This window comes from Lissotriton helveticus, chromosome 6 (genome assembly GCF_964261635.1).
Source record: "Lissotriton helveticus chromosome 6, aLisHel1.1, whole genome shotgun sequence".
Lineage (NCBI taxonomy): Eukaryota > Metazoa > Chordata > Amphibia > Caudata > Salamandridae > Lissotriton > Lissotriton helveticus.
Genome location: NC_136067.1, coordinates 1,720,632,326 through 1,720,656,785, shown reverse-complemented (window position 1 = coordinate 1,720,656,785; position 24,460 = coordinate 1,720,632,326). Strand labels below are relative to the sequence as shown.

Genomic DNA, 24,460 nt, shown 5'->3' with positions numbered 1-24,460 from the left:
TTCAGTATTTGGGTAAAGGGTATTTTTTTGGTTGCAGGGTTAGTTTTCAGTTTGTGGGAAAAGGGGTATTTTTAGAGGTCAGGGTCAGTTTTCAGTTTTTGGGTAAAGGGGTATTTTTAGGGGTCAGGGTCAGTTTTCAGTTAGTGGGTAAAGGGGTATTTTTAGGGGTCAGGGTCAGTTTTCAGTTAGTGGGTAAAGGGTTATTGTTAGGGGTCAGGGTCAGTTTTCAGTTAGTGGGTAAAGGGGTATTTTGTGGGTTCTGGGTCAGTTTTTAGTTTGTGGGTAAAGGGGTGTTTTTAGGGCTTTGGGTCAGTTTAGGGTTTTAGGTTAGAGGGATACAGGGTAAAAATATGGTCAATTTAAATGTCTATTAAATTAGTTACTTTTTCATATATTTTATATAAAATATTTGAATTAATATATATTAAAACAATTATTGGTATTGTAGGACTTTAAATATTAATAAATGTTTAAACATATTTAAATGTATAAGGTATTTTTTAATAGATTATTTAATATGCAAATAATATTTATATACAATAATAAAGAAGGAAACATAGACAGGGTTAAATGCCATAAATGAAAAATTGTTTATTCACATATAAAAATGTATTTGTAAGTAGAGAATCATTTTTTATTTATAATCAAAAAATTTCATTCAATGTTTTTATTAACATAACAAAAATATGAAGTACATGTATATGTTTTTAACACATAAATTATATTAACATAATTTTTTTATCTTTTACATATATTAACATTTAAATAGTTTCTGAAACAAATTGGTAATATGTACTTTTTATTTAATAACAAAATATTTATTCAGATACACATTGAATTTATTGTGATTGCAAATTATGTACATTTTTTTGTAATTGTAACATTTTTGTTTATTACCAAGTCATGTTATATTTTTGGAAATAATTATTATGAATATTGAACATATTTATAATATTCATTTTTAAATACATAAACACCAAAAACATTTATTATATACATACATAATGTTTTACATAATATTTGCAAATTTGAAAAAAACATTTCTTGTAACAAACTTATATATGCAATTTATTTTTACATTAACATTATTTACTAAATGTATTTATAAATCAAAAATTAATTTTTTAACTATAACATAACAGTTGAATAATTATTTCAAACTTATGAATATTTATGAAATAATTTTATACACTTTAAAACAATATTTACACTTAATATAATACTCTGTGTATTTTTTAAAGTGTTGGAATATAGAAATTAAATAGCATTTAGCTGTATACAGGGACTACTTTTTAACCGCGTAATGTTACTTAGGCGTATTTGGTGCTTCAACAGATCGCGGTTGGGTGCTGCTTCGCGTTAGAGAGGGTAAGTTTGTTTTAATTGTGTTTTATAAGTTTCTGAACTTATTGCTAGTGTATGTGTGCTGTGTTTATGTTTATGTAGGTAGAGTTAATTAGAGAAGATTGTGTGTTCGGTGTTAGGTAGAGTGTACGATATTGGATTTTTACCGCGTTTTTGTTGTAGGTGTGTGAGGTGAGGTAATATGTTTAAATGTTACTAAGATAATATGTTTGATGTATAAATATGTGTTTTTATATATGTATGGGTGTTTTTATGTGGGTGGGTATGTTATTTATTTTTTCTAGGTTATCGTCGCGTTTCGCTGTTTTGGAGGACTCCCTTCTTTTTTGATCACAGCTGTGTAACGAGTATTATATACTCTTATTTTTGCACACTATTTTTTGGGTTTTTACATTTTCTTGGAGCGTTTATTTTTCGCCATTACGGATTTTTGGGTTTTCTATGGTATCTGGTGTCTACTGAAGTGGAAAGGAGTCGCTATGCATTTGCTTGTATTTTTGCATTTTTTTTGGGCTTTCATGGATTGTATGGGTTTTTGGAATGGTGTCCTATAGATTGCTTGGAATTGGATTACGTTTGAAGCTGCATCAGAAATATAAGTATTTTCTGGATTTTTAATGGGTGGGAAAACTGTTTTTAATTTTGCTTTACTTACGTTGTATGTAACATTTTGTAAATACATTATCTAAATACATTTTATATATGTTAATATTATGTATTTGATAATTTAATTGCAATTTGTTACATATTATAATGAAGAATTTTAGGAAAAATATGTTTAGTTTTACGTGTATAGTTATGTAATGTTTTAAAGAATAGTTTTGGCAATCATTGATAGATATTCTAGTCCTTTGCTAGTTGGATAGAGGGTAACTTGACTTTGGAGTGTGTTATACATTTTTTTAGTTTCTTTGGTGAGTTTAGGTCCAATCAAAGTTACTGATTGCTCCATTCGGAGCTCCTGGTAACTTTGTTCTTTTTGTAAGGATTGTATTAATTTGTGAAGGGTAGGCGTTCCTCGGCCTGTAGTTGCTTGGAAGGCATTGTGCCATCCTTCAACTGCATTGTTTGTTTTTGCTTCCTTATTTAGTGTGCTAAGGTAGACATTCCACCAAGCTATTTGGTATTTGGGTTGTCTTCTGTGGCCTGATCTGTGTAGCCTTCCTACCCATGTGTCTTCGAAGTAGTCAAGCATAGGGCTTAGTTTATCTTCGTTTCTTTTATAGTAGGGGCTGTCTATTAATAAGTTATAGTGCTCAGTTACATCTGTTAGTGGAACATAGGCTAGGGCGATGAGTTTTTTGATTTGATAAGCAAATGTGCTATCAGTGGCGTATTGGATACTCAAGGTTGATTTTTGTAGATGTCGCCAGATACATTGATTAAAGTGGTAATAGCAACCTTGTATTGCTGTGTGTGGGTATGTTTTAAGGATGCTGTTTATCATAGCTTTTTCAAAGTCAATGATAATTTTTTGTGGAAAATAGTTGTTAGTATGTTGCTTGACTTCAGTTAGTATTTCTTGATAGGTAGTTTGCTGTTTGTTTGGTAGAAGGGCATAAAGGAATGGAATATTTGCATTTTGGAAATGACCATGGATGGTGTATAATTGATAAAAAGGTTTGGGGCATACAGAAAAAGTACCGTCCATCATCCAAGTTTGGCATTGGGTAAGTTTTGTCATGTTGTTTGCTGTGGCAAACAGTATAATTCTTTTATCTTTAGATTTGTTGTCATAGAGTATAAAATTGTCTTTATTGTGAGTTACAGAGAGTTCAGGTGGAATTTGGACTTCTTCTAAAGTTTTTGGTGTGGGAGGAGTAGTGCATGTTGCTCTTTTTTGTCTAGCTACTGTTCTTTTAAGGGATTCTATAGATGGTAATTGGCTAGAAGCATGTTGGGGAAGTACACTTAAATGGTGTTTCAGAATAGCAGTTGTTGGTTGATCAGTGCTAGTACTAGCTTCTTTAAGGGAATCTAGCATTTGTCTAATCTCTATTTCTGTTACATTGGGTGGGTGATTATGTTCTTTAGTATAAGTAACAGTAGTTTCCTGAGTTATAGCTCTACCATAACATTTGTTGGCATAATATTTCGTACACTTCCAAAACACTTTCAAATCTTTTTGTTTCTCTTGAGTGTAGACATATCCCATGTAACAAAGAAGCATTTTCCCTTTTTGTGAATAAATGAATTTAGCTCCTTCAGTCATGATAGTATTGTAGTGCTAGGAGGTAATTAAAAGAGAATGTAAATATTTTTTAAGGAAAAAAAATGTTCTAATCACATTATACAGTTTCACACATTTGTATTTTACCTGTAAATGTTTTGATGCTTTCAAGTCGTTATTTTCAGCTGTTGATGTTCTTCAAACTGTTATTTTCTGTGTATATCTTTTTGTACCTGTGGAAGTTGAGAAAATGTGTAGATATATTTTATTACTATTTATGATAATTTGTTCGACGTTTTTTGCTAGTTTAGATTTAGTTACCTATCTATTAATTCTCGATTTTACATTTCTAATATATACTTACTTTTTTATATGTAACTTTTGATGTCCAGGTGTTGTGTAGGTCTTCTGTTTTTTTTTTTCATCTGTAGGATGAGTGCTAAAAAAAAAAGATATATTTGATGTATTTTGCTTTAAAATATAGGTGTGAGCTTTGAGAGTTACATTTTCGCTGACTAATAATGTAGTAGTACTTACTTTAGATATGTGTAGGTCTCTTTCTGTTGAAGTCCATCAGTTTTCTTCCAGAAATCCAGCAGAGTTTCGTCTTCCTTTACTTAGGAGATGTATACTGCGTTTTTAGTTACTTATTATTTCATTTATATAGTATTAGGTTAATTGTTTCAGAAATAGGATTGGTTGTTTAAATGGATAGTCTGTTTTTATTTGTTGATTTTAATTTTTTTTTCTGTTATGCTAATTGTTTTCCTTATATGGGTGACGCCAATTAACGTTTATTGAATGTGTAAGGATTTATTTTGTATAGGTAATGTTGTAGGTAATGTTATTTTGATATTTGTAAAGTGGAGGAATATATATAATTAGTTGTAAAAAATGTGTAGAAGGTCGAAACATTGTTTATGTATTATAAAATGTATGTTAGTATTTATTGTGTATTGTAAATGTTATGAAAATAAATAATATATGTCATCTATTTATATTAACTAAATCTGGTTTTTTATGATCAGGATGACTTAATTATTAAATAATAAAGTCATTTATTTTAGGATCTATTAATGTCGATTTTTTTACAATCGATAAATTTGCTATCTATGTTTGTGTAATCGATATTTTGACTGTTGTTATATAAATATTTAATAATCGGTGTTTTAGAAATCGATAATGTTGTGAGTCGATATTGTTGTAGTCGTTGTTTTTAGTAGTCGATATTGTGTAGTCGATATTTTTGATGTTTGTTGTGTAAGTATAGTAAATCGATAATTTTGTTGTCGATAATTAGTCATCGATATTTTGTCCAGTCGATATTCGGTCTGTCGAGGTTATGTCAGTGATCCAGAACGGCATCCGGTTACTTCATCAACTTCAGCGATTCATCTGAAAACCTGAGTTAATCAAAGGAACAAACTTCAACAAAAACCTTTAAAGACAAAGCTAAGGAACTTTTTCAACATCTGAAAGAAACCTATCTGATTTCTCCATGGATTGAATTCTGGGTGGCCTTAGGTGCACTTATCCTCATACTTTGGCTCATCATGGTACTATGTTTGGGACACTTCAATGAGGGAAAATATGCTAAAATGGACACAGCAAGCCAGAAAATCAACTTGGTCCTCAAACCACACACGTCTTCACACATCGAGAAAAGGGAACTTTCTTCAGTCAACTTCACAGCCAATCCTATACCCGGTGGGGTAGCATGGGACAATACTGATTATGAAATCTATGGTCCGGTTGAAATCCTGAAATATCCACACCAAATCAAGATCTCATTGAGTGACTTTGTAAAACCAAGTTCAGTTGCTGATGATTGGGACGTGGAAAGCATTAATAATATGATGTCTGACCTAGTGATGTCTGCTAAATTTACAAAACATGATTATTTGCAGGATTCGTCTAATTATGATAAAATGTTCTGCTATAATCACTATAGTAATCATTATCTGCATAAATCTGCACAACCTAGAAATGTTTTAAATTATAATCAATGGGAACACTGTGCAACCCCTCCAAAAGGTAGCTCAAGAACTTTTTATGACAAATATTCATATTTTTCAGGGTTCAACACAAGTAATGCAGAAACATTTTATTTCAAATTATCAAACAAGACAGGTACAAAGACAATGCTTACAAACACTAAATTGATATATTCAGACTCATTTTTTGAGCAAATGAGTACGTTTGGTTTTGAATACTGGGACAAAAATGTTGAAGTAAAAAGTGTTTGGGGTACAAAGGAATGGCAAGTACAAGGTATAGAATCATTGTTTAGAGCCTGCATGATCCCAGAACAAATGATATTTTTGAATGACACTATTCAACAAACTACCTGTCTTGGCCTAGCCAAAATCAAAGATTTAAACAAACCGTCTATTCCAAAGCCAACGATAAACAGTAATAGCTCGACAGATGAGGAGATAGACGTAAACCATATATTAAGCCAAAACAGAACACATCCAGATTGGAAAAAGTGGTTGATCTGGCCCACAGATACTAATAACGGTCAAGACAGATTCCTGAACAAAATCTAGGGGTTCAAATTGACCAGGCCAGACCCTAGATATTCCCAAAGACAACACCCAGGGATAATTACCACGTACAGTGTGGGCAAGCTCTGCCTTCAATGGCTACAAACATCCACACTGGCAGAAATTAAGCAACACCTAACTTTACTTACTGATGGTGCTGACTTGCGTGATTTCATTATGGGACCACGCAAACAGCGTCAAAAACGCTTCATAGCAGCCTCTGTATATGCAGCTTATAACGAAGCCTGGAAAATAACTCAAATTGAAACATCAGAGAGAATACGGGAAATTGACCGTATTAATTTGGAAAAATCACTTTCTGTAGTGGACAATGGGTTAATGACTCTGTCCTCCAGAATATACTCTTTGGACAGCATTGTGTCTTCAGCAATCGACATAATATCGCAAGACTTACTGTTGTTACAACACGGTCAGTCCCAATTGCGTTCTATTGTACAACTTGGCTGGACGTTACAAAATCTGCGTTCAGGCTATGTGCCTTGGCGTTTAATCAACACAACGTCACTGTTCAATATCTTTAACCTTACTGATAAACAAATCAGTATGGCACAGAAGGGTGCTGATTATACAATCCTGAGCATTGAGAAACTCGAGAGATTACCATTGACAATGTCAGAACGACCTGTCAGTGAGTGGATAATACATGGAATAATTAATATTCCAATATCTACTTTCAGGTTTCAATACTGCCAAAAATATATACAGGCTGGCATGTACGAAAAATTGGGTAAAGGGTACATTAAGTCAACATGGAACTTGCCCTATTCACATGCTTGTGTCAGTAATAAAGGCCGGAAAGTGTTTCTTAGTGGCAATAATTGTGCCATGTCACTAAGCGGTACACTTCTGTGTAATGGTATTAGTTTACACGGAGCCTGTGAAGGGTCCTCAAATAACCTTTCATGTCACCAGCTAGGCACACCTGCGACACAAATAGAACCATTCTTTAGGAGACTATCGAACGGGAGTTACATTATAATCGTAGACCGCAGATGTTGTAGCTTGGTGCCCGGAGTTGCTTATCTCATAAGTACGACTGCGAAGGTCATGTGCTGTGAACGAGTATTGTTCCCCAGCGCAATGCCAGACAGGGAGGCAAGGTTATGGCCGAATTTGAAAATTTCTTCCATTAGAGTTGATACTTTAAGCAGAATGAAAACTGTGCTCCTTCAGACGCCAACCAGGCTCACGTCATCAAAAGAAACGTATGATCTCCAAGTTGCAAGGACAACGGCAGAGATTCATTCATTGTTATCAACTAATTCCCCCATACATTTCGCAGAAATCCTGAACGAAATCTTAAATATTTCTGATACCAGTGGGGTCTCAAATGTATTTAAGACAGTGTTTTCAGGGGCTCTAACACCATTTAAAGCCATTCTGGGTATTTTTCCAGACTTTGTCCATTCCGTCTTTGGTGGACTTCCTCTCCTTTTGGGACTAGTGGCAGGAATCCTATTTTTGATCCTGCTATTTCGCTATGGCAAACCGTGTCACAGACAAGACACCTGCGACAAGGGAAGAAACAATCCTAGCCATTTGATACCGGGACCAGATATCTAGAATCCTTGGACTGTCCTGGCTTAGAGACCTGAACATGACTTGGTTTCTTTCGTTTAGACCTATGTGGCAAAGCTGTGTTTTACCTGTGTTAAGGTGCTTGCTATGCGGAGAAGAATGCGTGTTAGACACCTGTCTGACGCTACAATCGGATGCGCCAATGGATGCAGAAACTTTGTTGGGTCCGGTCACGGCTCATGCATTGTGCTGTCCCCAGCGGCTACCAATCCTGATGACGGCATTCGTGGAGACTTCACCACTACGATTAAGGGGTAGTGAGGTTCAAGATGAAAGCAGCATCGATCAGGTACGACCTTCTGTCAGCTATGCTGATCCAAACATCAATAAAGGCAATCATGCTCACGAATGCATGGTAACATCTTTTTCCGAGTTAATGGAACTTTCACAGGAAGCTGTTGACAGCTTTTTCGAGAGTCTAAATGATATGATGTTCTCACCAGAGCAGAAATAATGACTTTTGAACAAGCTAGCACAAGGCGTTCCCAACACCATGAATTTGGCCTTCAACTTTGATAATAAAGTATCATGAACAATTTTCTCCAGTTTACGGACAGCGGAACATTATTTTTCAGCGGCCCCAAAAATATTTTACAATTTTTCGGGACACTTATCTTCTGCTTAAAGTAGAAACTATTCTTAGAGAACTATATTTCTATTTTAGGAACTTTAGAATCATTAGCTGCCCTCTAGCCTGTTCATAAATATTTTATTTTGTGATGAAATGGTCTCGCATTTTTTTCTTCTGTCTTAAGAGCCATTTCATGTGTAATTTTCATATTTTATTAGTTATGATGTATGAATATGCGTGATATTTAGCATTAATATACTGCTTGAGTGCATATAATGTATATATGTATATCGTTTCGTATATTTCATGTTTCAAAATGCATATGGATGTATTTTGGGGTGGTACGGTATACACATGCTCTACTAGTGTATTTGCTATGCCTAGATCTTGTAAATATGGACATAGTCAGCGTGGAGTGGGTGTGATGTATTCCTATAGGTTCTGTATCGATTCCCCTATTCCCGGCCCTGTTCTGGTTAATACTTAACTAGCAGCCGACCCACGGTGCAAAAAACCGTTATCTGATTAAGCCACACCACGGCACAGAAACGTGTTATCTGATTAGGTAATAACGCATGCCATCTAATTAGACAAGCACTATTCCTCCAGCCCCTGATAAGGCATACGGAGTTCTCAAAACAAATCAAACCTATGACAACCTGGGAAAATCCCTGCGGCCATTGTTTTGATTTCACCGAGAACTTCAGCAAAAGAATGTGCGAACAAGCCCGTTCGTATGACATCCTTATTGACGTATCCATGTCCATCCTTACGTCAATCTCGACACCTTACAGGTATAAATATTACCGACATTGCCTTAAGCAAACACACACGGTGGTGACGAGATCGGAGCAGCGAGACGCGCTGAGGAGCCCAGCAGAGAGCGAAGCCCACAAGCGCTGCCCCGCCTTCCTGACGCGCTGAGAACGAGAAGCTGTTTTTCTCCTGCCGAGAAATCCAGCTCCGGCGCTTCCAAGCAGCCCTCGCAGGCAGCTGGAATATCAAGACCAGAGACGAGAGATACCAGCCCTCAACCATTCTAGATCTCAGGTACAGAACTGAACAACCCCTAGCAGAGAATTCTTGAGTCAGTCACTTGGCAAAACAAACTTAACTTAAACTGCTACTCATCTACTCCCGCCCACGTATTAGGCTTAGGTCAGGTACACTGGGGTAGGCGTGGTTAGAAGCACCAGTTGAGTACGGTTAGTCAAATGTATATATGTATGTATCTATTTTATCAATTTTAACTATCATATGGCTTAGAAACCATATCAATGCTTTTGCAGTATTATTTTATACTTCTGCTTTTATTGTATGCACTTTACTTAACCATAAGTATCGCAATAATATCGATTCATTTCTCTTGTACGAGAAAAGAGACTGATCAATAAATAACATCTTTTATTGAACACGCCCGTCTCTTCCTTTTCTCTACAAACTGGTGAAACTAAGAATGCACGTACTGACTGAGTAAAATAAGTTGTCTTTTGTTTTCACACGACTCTAGAGATACACTCTTGATTGGGGGAGAGCAAAGTTGTCATGTTCTATGGTTGTCAGAAACTAAATCCCTTCTTGTCTATCCAGGGAAGTTAAACTCCTCCTTGTCTATTCGAGAAAGTTTCTAGTGAACTCTGAGCTAGCTGGCAAAACCAAAAACTTTAAGTCTAATATCGTCAGTAGAAGACCTAGTTAACCTCTGCCCTAGATCTATACTATTGAAGATATTATTCCAATGCGCAGAGCCTATTGGGATAATAGGAACTACACTACACAAGTTAAGGTATTAACTTGATCCTAAAGCCCACCCACTCCATGTATTGTGATATGTCATTATGAGAATGAGTCAGGATGTGAAGGAGTGGGCGAGTATTTCACTGATTGAGCGACTGAATTCAAGAAAATAGTGCTGAAGCTGATGTATAATTGTGCAATATTGTCATTGTATTTTTTGTTTAGGTTATTTGCATAGTGTACCTACTACAGAACAAGCTCAAGGGCACTTACCATACAAGAGAAACGATCATCCATTCTTCAATAAGAAAGCAAGAGGAAAACAGAGATTGGGTGTTGTAACAACAACATCATATGAGTTAAAATTGTGTCCTGTAGAGTAGTTCTAGTTAAATTTAGCCATGTTTAGGTACTGCCTAAAGTGGTGTTCCTTTAGGTGTTTCTTACAGGTGCAGAGTTGAATTCGTTTTCTCAGTTAGGTAGCAGCAAGTTCCAGGAGGAAATTTCTTCCTTGGCAAATGATGTGTCTGTACGATTGAAGATTTGAAGTTGGATACTTCCATGAATAGCGAGTGTCTACTTCCGAAGTCTCTTTTACTGTCGGAGATGTTCATTAGATGGCCGGGTATTGGGGGCTGTTGTTGTGGAGGGCTGATGGGTTAAGAGGGATCATTTGAAAGTCACTCTGGTAGTGAATTGAAGCTGTTGTAATTCCAGCAGGACTCGAGTTTTGTGGTCATATTGGCTTGCTGCATGGGCGAGCCTGGCTGCTGAGTGTAGAACAGCTTTGAGCAGTAAAGTGGCTGGTAGAGATATCCCTGCCAGGTACTGTGCTTCCAAAATCTATTCCTGAGATAACCAGTTTTACCATGGCTAGATCAGCTAGATGCGATGCTGGATTATCCTTTGTGTATGTTGATAATAATTGGCATTGTTAGCTACTTTATTAATGTGGAGGAATCATTGTAAGTGAGGCGTCAGATGTGAAATATAAAGAGTTTGTGGAGTGAATGGCTTGGTCTATCTTCTGCAACACAAAGAGAAATTCATTTTTTATGGAAGGGTGTAAAGGGAGTCCTTGTGAGAACTCACCCCCTCCCAAAACACCGCCTGCAAGCGTTTGCAGTCATTCACTGCACCTGCCTGCAAGGGGTTCTCTGCCCTCCTTTCAAATTCAGCCCAGGCTGCTGCATGCAGGATGAAGGAAGAACGGATGTATGACGTTACAACGCATACCATTACAACAAAACTTTTACAACGCAGGATCCATTAAAACGCATGCCATTATAACGCAGCTGCTATTACAACGCATGCCATTACAACGTAAGTATGGGTAAGTATTTTTTTTTTAATTAATGGAAATGTAATAGTAGTGTAAGTGTTGGATAGTGTAGGGGTTAAAATTACTATTCTAACTCCAGGGGGTGTCATAGTAGGGTAAGTGTTGGATAGTGTAGGGGTTAAAATTACTATTCTAACTCCAGGGGGGCCTTATAGTAGGGTAAGTGTTGGATTGTGTAGGGGTTAAAATGTAATCAAATACTTACCCATACTTACGTTGTAATGGCATGTGTTGTAATAGCAGCTGCGATGTAATGGCATGCGTTGTAATGGCATGCGTTGTAATGGATCCTGCATTGTAAAAGTTTCGTTGAAATGGTAGTGCGTTGTTTTAGTTGCGTTGTAATGGCTGTTTCCCAGGAAGAACCTTTAGTTTCAAACAGCTGGTCCACATGTGTGAGTTTGCAGCTGAGCTGGGGGGGGGGGGCGCACTTACTGTGAAAGGGTGCATTGACCTGGTTTGCACCTAGCATACCCAGTTAAAGGTGCGTCGGTGTGCAGACAAGGCACTGCGCCCTATAAATGATATGGGCCTAGGAGTGCAAATGGAGAGTTTCACACAATATGCAGGAAGGAATGAGAAGGCTTATGGTGTTGAGATGCAGGTGTATCATTAGTTCTGTCCTGAACCGGAGGAGGGTTAGAACAGTTTAAATGCTGACAAGAATGTTATTCGAGAACCTGTGTGCATAGATGGAAATGGATATATATATATATTATTATTTTTTGCAGTTCTTCTCCAGTCTGGTTATGTCCATGTTGTGTGTGTTGCATAGTCTGCTAGAGGTGGATATTTTCTCAGCCAAGTAGGTCTAGTGCCATTTGTTTTATCTGGACTTGACGATTCTATATGGCTGGAGGGGGTCCAATGAAGTTCCACCTAGGCTGGGATGATGTGGTCGAATTTCCTCTGGTCTTTTGATGAGAAATGCGGCAGCGTATCAAATGGGTCTAAGATTATCATGAAACCAAAGATGCCATTTTTCTTGTAGCTGCCAAGTGATATAAAGTTGTCTAAATGCATACATCAAATATACATTATTTCACATTATGAGTTGTTTTACACGTCTATTCATATATTTATTCAATATCTGAACTATGTTACATTTTGTAATAATTGGCCACGCCACATTTGTAGGCATCTCAGCGTCTCGTCATTTAGGCCATGAAGGGAACATAGACCACTTATTTTTTAAGCAGTAAAGGGACCTCTTTTCGATACTTTCTGACTATATAGACATGAGCGTTCATAAAACAGTGAGACGAGATGGAGAATCTTGGTCACTGCACCAGGAGGAGGCTTTGCCCGACTGTTTTAAGAAGCCCGGGCACTGTCACCGAAGGCTGTTGCAACCTTTCCTGTGCACCCACGCAGTGACCGCGCTCGAGAAAGGTCAGGACCGAGCAGACTCACTGCTGACGCAGCAGCACCTCCCTGCATGGCTGTAGAGTTGAAGGAAACACGGAGCACGCGCTCTGAGCAAAGATGAATGACTAAGAATGCTGCAGTGTTTATAGCTAAGAAAAGGCATATACTGGCATTTACTGCAAATAACTGGCAATGTGATTGGACCAAAACAAATGTGTCATTTTTCGGCACACTGTAGACTTTTATGCAATGCCTAGAAATGCTGGTACCTCAGTATTGAAGTTATGGCTCACTGAGAGAAGGTGGAAAAGTGTGTGATGTTTTTATTTAAGAGGCGTTGAAAGTTAGATTATAAAATGAGGGCCAGATTTATCATACTTCCAGGCAACACAACACAACACAACACAACACAGCACGACACCTTGCTGCGTAAAAGGGCAGGTATCTGCCATATTTAACAATATATGGTGCATTCTTGACCTCTCCGTGCGTTGGCACAAAGTGTGCTGCCTTGCACCAATGTAGGCACCCTTGCACAATGGTGCAAGGGTGTTTGCATTATAGGCAGGATTGTTTTTGTGCAGGAAGGGGATCCTTCTTGCACAAAACAATCCTCAGAGGCACTTTCCTCTTTTTAAGTGTGCTGCAGAATGCAGAATATTTAAGAAGAGGAAACAAAGAGAAGAAATACAAATATTTCTCCTTGTTGCACCTTCCCTGGGAAGGCGTAGCATTTAGGCGTGTAGCCAGGTTTAGCTGTCTTGGTAAATCTGGGAATGCGCTAAAATTCAAGGGGAGATGCGTGTTTATTCTAGGTTTTAGACTGCCCTACATTGCCTTGCATGGCGCACGGGTGACACAGAACCTTGATAAATTTGGCCCTCTGTTCTTTCTAATTTTCCCTAGACTGATGGTTGAATTTGATTTTTTTTTTAACTGGCACAGGTTTGTATTGTTTGCAGAGTGGGGAGTGTTCGTACTTAATACACTATTCCCAATGAATTGCCACTCTAGGTTTTATGGATGAGGATGGAGATGTTGTTCCAATCAATAAATTAATCAGGATTTATAAAGTGTGGCTAATCATCTGATAGTGTATACAGGTGCATGCAGGTCCCGGAGGCCTATTCTAAAAGCCAGATCTGGAGGGGAATTCGGAGTTCTAGAAGTGAGGTGGCATTGGGAGACCATTAAAAGGTAGAAGGATATGTGTTTTAATAAACTTTGAAAATTAGGAATGGGTGAGTGATGGTGTAAGTGACAGGAGGTCTTTGGGCAAGTTGGGGCTAATGCAATGGACTAAACATCTGCATTTCTGCTAGCACCTTGCATGCAAGTCTGCCAATCCCAAGGACTGGTGAGGCTGTCCTGATAACGCCATCCCTTTCATCCTAGCTCACCTAAAACAAGCATTGGGGAAAGTCAGTGGGTCTGTCTTGCATTTGGAGACTTGACTAAAAGATTAAAAAGCTATGATATGTCACTCATAGGGCCCTCAGTGCTCACTGATAATTTACACCTGGGTGGGATAATCTTTGCTTGTGTTAAAAGGTCTGGCTTGACAGTGCAGCCGTTTGCTTCACTTGTTGTCACCAATTCTTCAAAATATTGGTTCGGTCCCAGGAGTGTTTCTTTCTCACTTATGCTGTTAGTCATTTGGTGTGTTATTGCGGCTTCTACAGATTGCTTGCATTGCAATACATGAGGAAATATTGTATGTCTTAGAAATACACTGAATCCTCTCATACAGCAATTGTTTTTGTGCTGGCACAGCGTCAAAGAGCCAATCCCTCACTTGCTGGGGAACTTAGCCCCCATTCAAATGAAGGAATATGTTGCCTCAGCACCATGTTACAGACACTGGCCCAAAGGCAAAGATGTGATCAGGATGCGCACCAACGTTGCACCACGTGATGGTGACGTTTTGATGGAGTAGAAGATCTTTGGCACAACTGAAGCATCTGCCAGCAGGTGGGCACAATCACTTTTCACACGCATGCAGGAGGATCTCCGCCCCTCTTAGAAAGTCAGGCCAATTGTGAAAGGTTCTTTTTGTATACTTCTTCATATGATTCTATGGGATTAATTCCCTTGCTTCTGCAATTAAATGCGTACATTTCATTTGCTGCATATAGCACAAGATATTGTAAGCGGTGGTCATATTCCAAATTGTGGGGCAAGTGCTTTTTGTTTGTAGAGCTCGAATAAAATACGGGTGCCACAATCAGTTCTATTAGGCTGTTAAATTTTTATCAGAATGAGAAAGTCAAGCCACACTTTCAGCTAGCAAGAAAAGTATATACATCTATGAAAGTTTCGCAAATTTGGAATGAGTCATTCATAAGTGATGAAAAACATAAAAGGCTTTTCCAGGAACATTTAGGAAACTGGTCACACAACCATACTACTAATACCCTCTTTGGGGGTATATGAAAGGTAGAAGGAAGTTTGGGCTTGATCAGTCCACAACAATAAACAAGCATTGGCATAGCCAATAGGCCTCGCCTTTGGGACTTTATAAGTGTTTAGCCATGCAACAGTTGATGTTTTTGCACCAAGGATATTGTGCGGCCTAAGTAAATACTTATAAGCTCCCAAAAGCAAGACCTATTGGCTATGCCAATACTTGTTCAAATACGACATAGTTTACATTAAATATAATTTCAGACTCAAAATACGCAATTGTGTGTTTTGTTTTTTGATTTTGTGTGTGTGTTTTCAGTATATCATCTATTCTTAAACTTCCTAGCTCCTAAGTGCTAAAAAAGTTGGCAGTTTCTACATTTAGGGCTGAAAAGTAAAGTGATATCAGAGGGGATGATGTACCAAAAACCCTCGTTATCTTTTAAGCAGAGAGAAGTGTCCATGTGCCTGCCAAGCAGAGCTTCAGTGGCCTTACTGATGTAATAAACCTAAGATATTACACACAGAGCTAATGGTAATCCTTGGTTAATTTGAGAAGTGGGCCCAAGACAAACACTGCCACAGCCTTTCGTTTGACGGCGAATCACCCAGGACCCTAATCCAATTTTCACCCCCTGCCTAATCCTGAAATATAAACAGGCCCCATAGGACCTCTGTAAACACCAGCATTGAGAGGGGTAGAGCCATCATCTGCCGTGGTAATAGAATTAAAATGCATTCACGAGCAGTACAGATTTACAACCTGCGACAGATGTGCAGATAGAGAGACAGACGGGTGTTCGCTTGTGTATAGAAAGATGCTTACACCAAGCGCACTCTCCAGACTCGACATGTTATGTACACAATGCCACATAAATGTAATAAGGCGCTAGGGCAGAGACGCACAGGGTACTTCAAACCTTTTGTATTCTACCTAAACAAAAGGGGTCACCTTTATTGGCCAACATAGACATTCTGCGTTTTACGGAGGCGCCTGGCATCGATTGTGCTCCTAATCTGGTACCCATTTCTGCAATGAGGGTCTGCAAGACCTCCAAAGACCAAGATTTCCCTCACAATCTACAGCTCCAGAGCTTCGTGGGTGAATAAGTATGCCCAGCCGGCTCCTGGTCAATTGGACCAGAAAAGGAGGGGGCGGGTGGGGAGATTGAGGGGTTGAAAGCAAAAGTCACACAAATATACTGCTGTGACCGACAGAGTGTGAGTGAACCGAACTCTTCCTAAACTGTGGACTTTGAAACTGCCAGGCAGAGTCTCAGCTTCCGCACTTGGCTAAACTATGTGAGTTTGGGCCCCGCTCTTAAAAGACCATGGCTCTGTTCCCTCGTGCGTGAAAAGTGGGAACATAAAACAAGTTTGACACGGAGAGGAGGAGGCAGCAGGGGGAGGGGACCTGCGCCTGTTTCCCTTGCGCGAGCGAGCTTTGAAACCATTTGTTTGAAAGTTAATGACAAAAAGATGGTGTCAAAGCTCGCTCCCGCAAGGGAATTGCCAAATGTGCACGCGTTGTCATTGAAAGTAATGCAAAGCGTGCAAGTTTTTGGCGCAAAAAGTGAATCGTTTTCTAAAGGTCTCCTCCTATGCAGCGCATGTGTGCTGCGTAGGCGAGACCTAAAAAAGGGGTAAAACTTCTGTTATCTGATGAGAACTGCAGGTCTAGCATATGAGTACTCCCAAACATTTTGCCAGGGGCCACACAGTTTTGTTTTTGATGTGACCGAGGCTACATTGATGCTGTCATGGCGGTTTCTGCATTACTGCATTTAAGAAAACCATGACTTCAGGATCTGCGCTGTACAAAACCTTCTCCTGTGTTTGATTTTATAAACTATAATGTTATTCATGTATGATAGGCACCTAGGCCATCCAAAGAGTGCATAAAACATCTGACTTGCCACTTAGTTTACTACTGGCATTGTTTTCAGAGTGGAGGGGGAATGAATATTTCAGAATTTTGAAAACTATTACTCAAAAAGAAAATATTTCTCAATGCACTGACATAATCAAGGGCCCGATGTAGGTAGCCCTTTACCGATCGGAATCGGCCGAAAATACCGATTTTCGTCCGTTTCCGATCGGTAAAGGGCTATCGAGATGTAGGGGCACATTTTCGGTAATTTTACTGATTCGTTATCATTACCGATTCGGTAAATTTACCGATTCGGTAATGATAACGATTCGGTAAAATTACCGAAAATGCAATGTAGGTAGCCTATGTTCCATCAGCACATGGCTTACAGAATCGGTATTTTACCATGGAATACAAATCCATGGTAAAAAACCGATTCCTGTGTACATGCACATCTGTGCATGTACACATGTGCCATGTGACAGACAGACGTGCCCTTAGGGCATGTCTGTGTGCCACATTGCACACATGCCCGTTTTGGGGGTGCTAGAGGGTGTCAAAGTGACACCCCCTGCACCCTTGTGAATTCTTTAATTACCGATTCGTTAAATACCGAATCGGTAATGCCTAATCATTCCTATGGGCTTCAAAGCCCATAGGAATGAATGGGCATTACCGATTCGGTATTTACCAAATCGGTAATTAAAGAATTGTTAAGGATTCGGTAACGATTCCAGATGTTGGGACCTACATCCCATTTACCGATTTTGAAATACCGAATCGGTAAAATTCGGTATTTCAAAATCGGTAAATGGGATTTACCTACATCGGGCCCCAAATGTACTACAGTGAAATGGTTCTTCTGCATGTTAATGAAATACACTTTTTGATTTTTGAAGAGACCTTAAGATATTTTTGCACTTTTGATGCAATATCTCTTTAAAAATGATGCTGTTCCTAAAGTTAAGCAATGCAGGGCAACCTAGTTACTTCCTTTCTCTAACTTCAAATAATGGTTAAATAAAAGTTTGCCTGTTTATTTAACATCTTTTTAATCATAGTGCTGAGTCAAGAAAACAGCAGCCCAGTTCTACTGTTGACCAGGGCGCCACATGTAATGTCAGGAGAGCGGCATGCGGCCCCCAGTCCGTACTTTTGAGTATCACTGGTCTAGCATACATCCAAACGGGAAACATCCATTACAACGCAACCATTACATTGCACTACACTTACAACGTAGTCATTACATAGCAACATCCTTTACAATGCATGTCACTACAACGCAGGCATTACAACGCATACCATTACAACGCATGACACTACATCGCATGTCACTACAACGCAGGCATTACAACGCATACCATTACAATGCATAGTACCCCTACACTATCCAAAACTTACCCTACTGTTGCACCCCCTGGAGTTAGAATGTTAATTTTTATCCCTAGACTATCCGACACTTACCCTAGTGTTGCACCCCCTGAAGTTAGTATAGTAATTGTTACTCCCTACACTATTCAACACTTACCCTACTGTTGCACCCCCTGGAGTTAGAATAGTAATTTTTACCCCTATACTATCCAATACTTACCTTAAATGCAATTTAATGGTATACGGTGTAATGGTATGTGTTGTAAAGGTATAATGCGATGTAATGGAATGCGTTGTGAAGGTTGTTTCTAAAAATGCAATGTAGTGTCATGCGATGTAATGGAGTGCGTTGTAAAGGATATTGCGATGTAAAATTTGCGTTGTAGAGGCATGCATTGTAAATGTATGCATTGTAACGTCATACATTCCACCCAAACTAATGAGTAGGGCCTTTAAGCTCTGTGGAAACCCCATAGTGACAGTAGAGTCAAATAGGACCTCCACTCTCGACTTTGACTTGCCTCAATTAAAATAGATGTTTTAATCACTCAGTTTTAGTAGATGTAAGATCTTTACATTCTGAGATCACAACCAAATCAGGTTCTGACTGATGGTGAACTGGTAGACCACAGCTACATCTCAGCCTGCGTCACCCATGTACATCACTTGGCGAAAGAAAGCAGCTTTGCCTCAATGGACTAATGACCAGGTGCTACTCATTAGCAGATCTATAGAATGAAATGGTAAATCCACCATCATCAACAGAAATGCGTACAAGGTTTTCAGGTATGCAGAAATGTACATCATTAAGTGAGACAACAGAGACAAAATTACTAACTGATGTCAAACCATCCCACTGTCATTAGATGCACAAATACTTGTTATTTGACCTGTTCTCATCAGGAACAAACCTCATTTGCCTTAGGAAAAAATGGACATGCCACTCCTCTTTAGACCAGGGCACGCGGAAGTCCACAATGTGCTGGGCATTACTGCCATTTTGTTTGGGCCAGCACTTTACCAGGGTGGGCAATGCGCATTATACCATGGATGCCCACAAGTTGTCAAGAATTACCACCATTATTTTAACTAAACCATCGTGCTGGGGTGGGCAATGTTGCCAATTTCCACCACTGGATATTAGTGGGTTGAGTATATGATGTGCATCACTCATGCAGATTGTTTTCCATTGCTTGTCTTGCAGGGTAGCATTTTTAACAAATGGAAGCCAATGTGGGTCGTTTTGCTTGAAGATGGGCTGGAGTTCTACAACAAGAAAAGTGACAACAGTCCAAAAGGAATGATTCCATTAAAAGGAAGTGCCCTCACTAGTCCCTGCCAGGATTTTGGTAAAAGGATGGTAAGTACTTGCATCTATTATATACTCTGTTAAAGCATGTATATTTACATAATAATTCAGTATGGAGTGAAATGATTCACTCACTTCACTAGCTGTTTTATTTGGATCACTGACAGAATATCGAGGAGCAAAATATCGAGGAAAAAATATAGAATGCTAAAATCTCGAATTCCTATCTGCAAACAGGTAAGTACAAAAATATCGAATCCAAAATATCCTTGTAAAAAGTAGTTAGTCAAAATATCGAATTTTTGAAATGTCTTAAAAGTAATGTAAAATTTATTAAATAATACATATAATTAAGTAAAACATACCTAAAAATACTTAAATAACCTTAAAATTAATAAATAATTAATGTAAGTTAAAATATATATATATACATTTTTATTTTTTAATACTTATATATTAACGTAATATTAAAATAAAATATTCAATATTTTTAGCGTAGGATAGCGGGAGGGTAAAATTTACTATTCCCACTCCAGAGAGTGCAACAGTAGGGAAAGCGTTGGATAGCGGGAGGATATAAGTTACTATTCCCACTCCAGTGAGTGCAACAGTAGGGAAAGCGTTGGATAGCGTAGGGGTAAAGATTACTATTCCCACTCCAGAGAGTGCAACAGTAGGGAAAGCGTTGGATAGCGTAGGGGTAAAAACTAATATTCCCACTCCAGTGAGTGCAACAATAGGGAAAGCGTTGGATAGCGTAGGGGTAAAAATTACTATTCCCACTCCAGAGAGTGCAACAGTAGGGAAAGCATTGGATAGCAGGAGGGTAAAAATTACTATTCCCACTCCAGTGAGTGCAACAGTAGGGAAAGCGTTGGATAGCGTAGGGGTAAAAATTACTATTCCCACTCCAGAGAGTGCAACAGTAGGGAAAGCGTTGGATAGCGTAGGGGTAAAAACTAATATTCCCACTCCAGTGAGTGCAACAGTAGGGAAAGCGTTGGATAGCGTAGGGGTAAAAACGTACTATTCCCACTCCAGAGAGTGCAACAGTAGGGAAAGAAATAGATTAATATTTAAATAAATAAATAAAAATAATTTAATTATCAATACCAATAAAAAAGTAATTAAAATTATTTACTAATTACAAAATATTTAATAATTAATTAATTATAAATATCAATAAATAGTATGTATTAAAAATTAATTACCTAATATCAATTAATTAACAACCGATTAATTTCCAATACCAAAAATGAATAAGTAATAAAAAATACCAATTAATAATTAATTAACAGTACATTAATTATCAATACACAAAAATAATTTTAGTAACTAATTAATTAAAATTAAATTACTTCCCACCCTATTCCCCTATAAACTCACAACCCACTACAAATAGTAAACTAATACAATTAATATAATTATCAATTAATCAATTAATAAACATTAATTACCAATTAATAATTAATTAACAATATATTAATTATCAATACCAATAAATAAAAATACATAATTACTTAATAACAATTAAATTACTTCCCATGCTAATCCCCTATAAACCCACAAACCGCTACTGAACGAAAACACAAATTAAATTAAAAATGATTAATAATGCCTACAAATTATTTTTTTATTTACTATAATTAAATTACTTCCTACCCTATTCCCCTATAAACCCACAACCCGCTATGGAATTTAATTACGCAGAAATTAAATACCATAAAATTCATTACGTTAAAAAATTCAAACATACATTACAAAAACTATACATACTTTTAACACATATAGTAACACTTAAAACACTATAAAAAACGGTATTTTTAACAACTATATTATGACTGTCGATATTACTAACTTCGATATTATGGAAATTGATATTTCGAAAATTCTGGACACGAGGTTCTTTCTTTGACTATAAGGGCCTGAGTTTGGATTGTACAGAGTTTGGTCCGGTACTATGCATCGATCACCCACTGAGTGATGCAGAGGGCTTTTCTGTACTATGGATCACCCACTGAGTGATTCTGAGGGATTAGAAAGAGATTGTTCTTGAGATCGGTAGCCAGTGTATGGCCTTGAGAGCAGAAGTAATGTGTTGAGGATGTTAAGCATGTCCACCTCCAGCTTCAGGATTAATTATAGGCTATTGATTAAGTGTCTGGGACGACCAACGTAGAGCACGTTGACATTGTCTAAGTGAGGACAGCACATACACTAATAAGTCCAGGTTCATTCCTCTTGAGCACACAGCAACGAAAGGGATAGTTTGTGCTAGGAAACAGCCCAAGGCACTTGGCAAATTGAAACACAAAAAAGAACAACAAAGCCACCAACAAGACAGGGGGGGAAAAGTTAACAGAGTGGAAGGGTCTTGAGTTTCTGATTATGCATGAGATGAAGAGTCAATGTTAAGTAATTCAAGAGCCCAGACAACAACACTGGGAAGGCTCTACTCTACATCACCATGGCTTAAAGGGCAGAATCTGAAGTAGTGTCTGTGAGAGGCAGTGCAGAAGCCTGGCAGACGTGTTTGCCACTAGAAGCATGTAAAGGGAAACCATCCCTTATTTGTATTAGTTAAGACTCAGTACTTCAAAATGGATCCCTCATGTAACTAGGAGGCAATGAAGGGATTCTAAGACCTGATTCATTTGTGTAAATATCAGATCACTGTAAACAAAGAGTCAGGGGGCGTGGCTAAACGCCGATCATGGCGGACGTGTAGTTCTTAAGCTCCGTCCGAAGCCCACGATACTTGCTGCATATCCTTATCCCTGACCACACCACTCACCCGGATTCCACCCTAAGAACCTCCGCAGCGGCCAGTGGGGCGGCGGCGACCGGCATCTGTCTACCGGTGCTGCCCGGGATTGAGCGCGAGGGAGTTGACTGGCTGGGCCTGCGCCGGGGAGTGAAGCCGCGGTCCCGAGTTCCGGCGCGCCCGGATCCACGGCGGCTGACCAGCGAGACGCTGCGGGACTCTCGGAGGTACCTGCCGGTACGAAAAGCGGCTGCTCGACGGAATCCCTGCCCCTGCTTTCGCTGTCCTGGGACTCCCCCTAGGAACCACCTGGAGGGACCGCCCTGACCGCCGAGCCCAGCCCACCTTGCCGGCGGATCAGGCCTGGTACGCCGACGCGACCCCCCCGCGGTGAGGCTCGCACGCTACTGGGGTCAGACACACTGCGCGACGGCCATCTGGCGTCGGGAGGCGCCGAGGTGCCCTGAGAACTGCCGCTGTGGAAAAGTCAGCCCATAACGCACCTGATGCCCAGGCTGCTGGCGCAGGACGCCTCTTAGTTCCCATCTTGAACAATTACCAAATAAAGAGACGGGCGCTGGAAGCAGGAAAACAAGAACAGAGTTTTATTTCTCATGAGGAGAGCCTGTCATTTCGGACACTCGTATAGTGTCTTCAGGAGGTGCTCTAACAAGTTTCTCTGAGGCTTCGTCTTTTATACACATGTTTATGATGCACAAACATTCCTTATTGCAATAAAGACGCTTTGAAGTAGGAAAAAGCATGCTTGGAATCCCAGCTTCAGGCCTATTCCCATACCAGTCGTTCAGGTGTCATCCTCCCCTCCTAAATGTAACAAGAGATTGTGATCTCTCAGCCGGACATTCCTACAGGACACGAGGGCAGGAGGGGATGATCAGATCAAAGGTTGGGCAGGCGATAAGATCGGGCACTTCGGTTGGTGTATCACGGTTTTGTTATGCTGGGCAGGAAAAAAGGGGGGGCTGTACATCCACGAGGCTTGGTCTTAGGACTTGGGACCGGGTCGAAAGGCCAAGTGCAGCTGGGGGGGCTCGTCAGCTGAGGGGAAGGGTGTTCTTGGGAGGAAATGGGGGGTGTGGGTCAAGCAGGAGTGTTACTTCTAGAGCAGGGTCACGCACAGGGAGAGGGTTTTATGGCCGATGCATGAGCAGTGCGCACGGGGAGGGGTGCCGGGGGTTTAACAGACGGGCAGAGAGGCCATGGTGCCTAAAATGGCTGTCGTGTACGTGTGTGCATGGGTCTATGCTGGCGGGATAACACAGTCAGTGTTTCACGATATCCGTTCTGCTTACAACAAGGGGTACAGTGAACACAAATGAACGCCGCTTATGTGCATATACATTTCCATTTTCAACAGTCGCCGCTTTTTTACATAAGCTAGTTCATTTCGGTGTTTACCTCAACTGACGGAGTGTACATATAGCCATGTGTGGCTAATGAAATAGCGTTTGTTAATACTAGCAGATTGCGTGTAACCATATACAGTCGATACGATTGGCGGAATGCGGTACGTATGAATTTACATTTGTTGGGTTATTCATACAAGTCTAGAGATCGGCATAATACTTAGTCGGGGTCAATCAAGAAAAAGGTTCCGACACATTATAGAATCAGGTTCTGACTTTCTCTCCGGTGACATCAACATACAGTAAAAAGTGCTCTGATACCTTCGGGTCTTGTCAGTGCTATAAGAGACTTTTGGAAAACTAAATACATGAGTGACCGATGAAACATTTTTGAAAGCAATACAAAAATGGTTGAGGGAGGAATTCAGTTCGATACAAGCAATTAGTCAAGGGGTGGGTAGAAAGTTCAGGAAGGGGGGTCTTCGTCACAATGTCTTTTTACCAGCGAGCCATCACTGGTAGGCTCTGGTAGTCCGTCTTCTTTCGTTGGCGCTGTTGAGCACCGGCGGTGGAGCTATAGGTCCAGCTCGGATTCATCCTTACGCGTTGCAGGGTGCGATCAGTCCTCTGCTGTTAGATCACAGTCCTGTTTCCTAACTGATCTTCTTAGAGGTGCCT

General features: G+C 39.3%; 1 protein-coding gene across 1 annotated transcript in view; it reads left to right on the top strand.

Moving 5' to 3' along the window:
* The window catches only part of PLEK (pleckstrin), a 318,328-nt gene that overhangs the window by 102,693 nt on the left and 191,175 nt on the right, over positions 1-24,460 (top strand). The window contains exon 2 of the mRNA XM_078649592.1: positions 19,547-19,702. Coding sequence (XP_078505718.1) covers positions 19,547-19,702 — 156 coding nt within the window. The remainder of the gene's footprint in view (positions 1-19,546; positions 19,703-24,460) is intronic.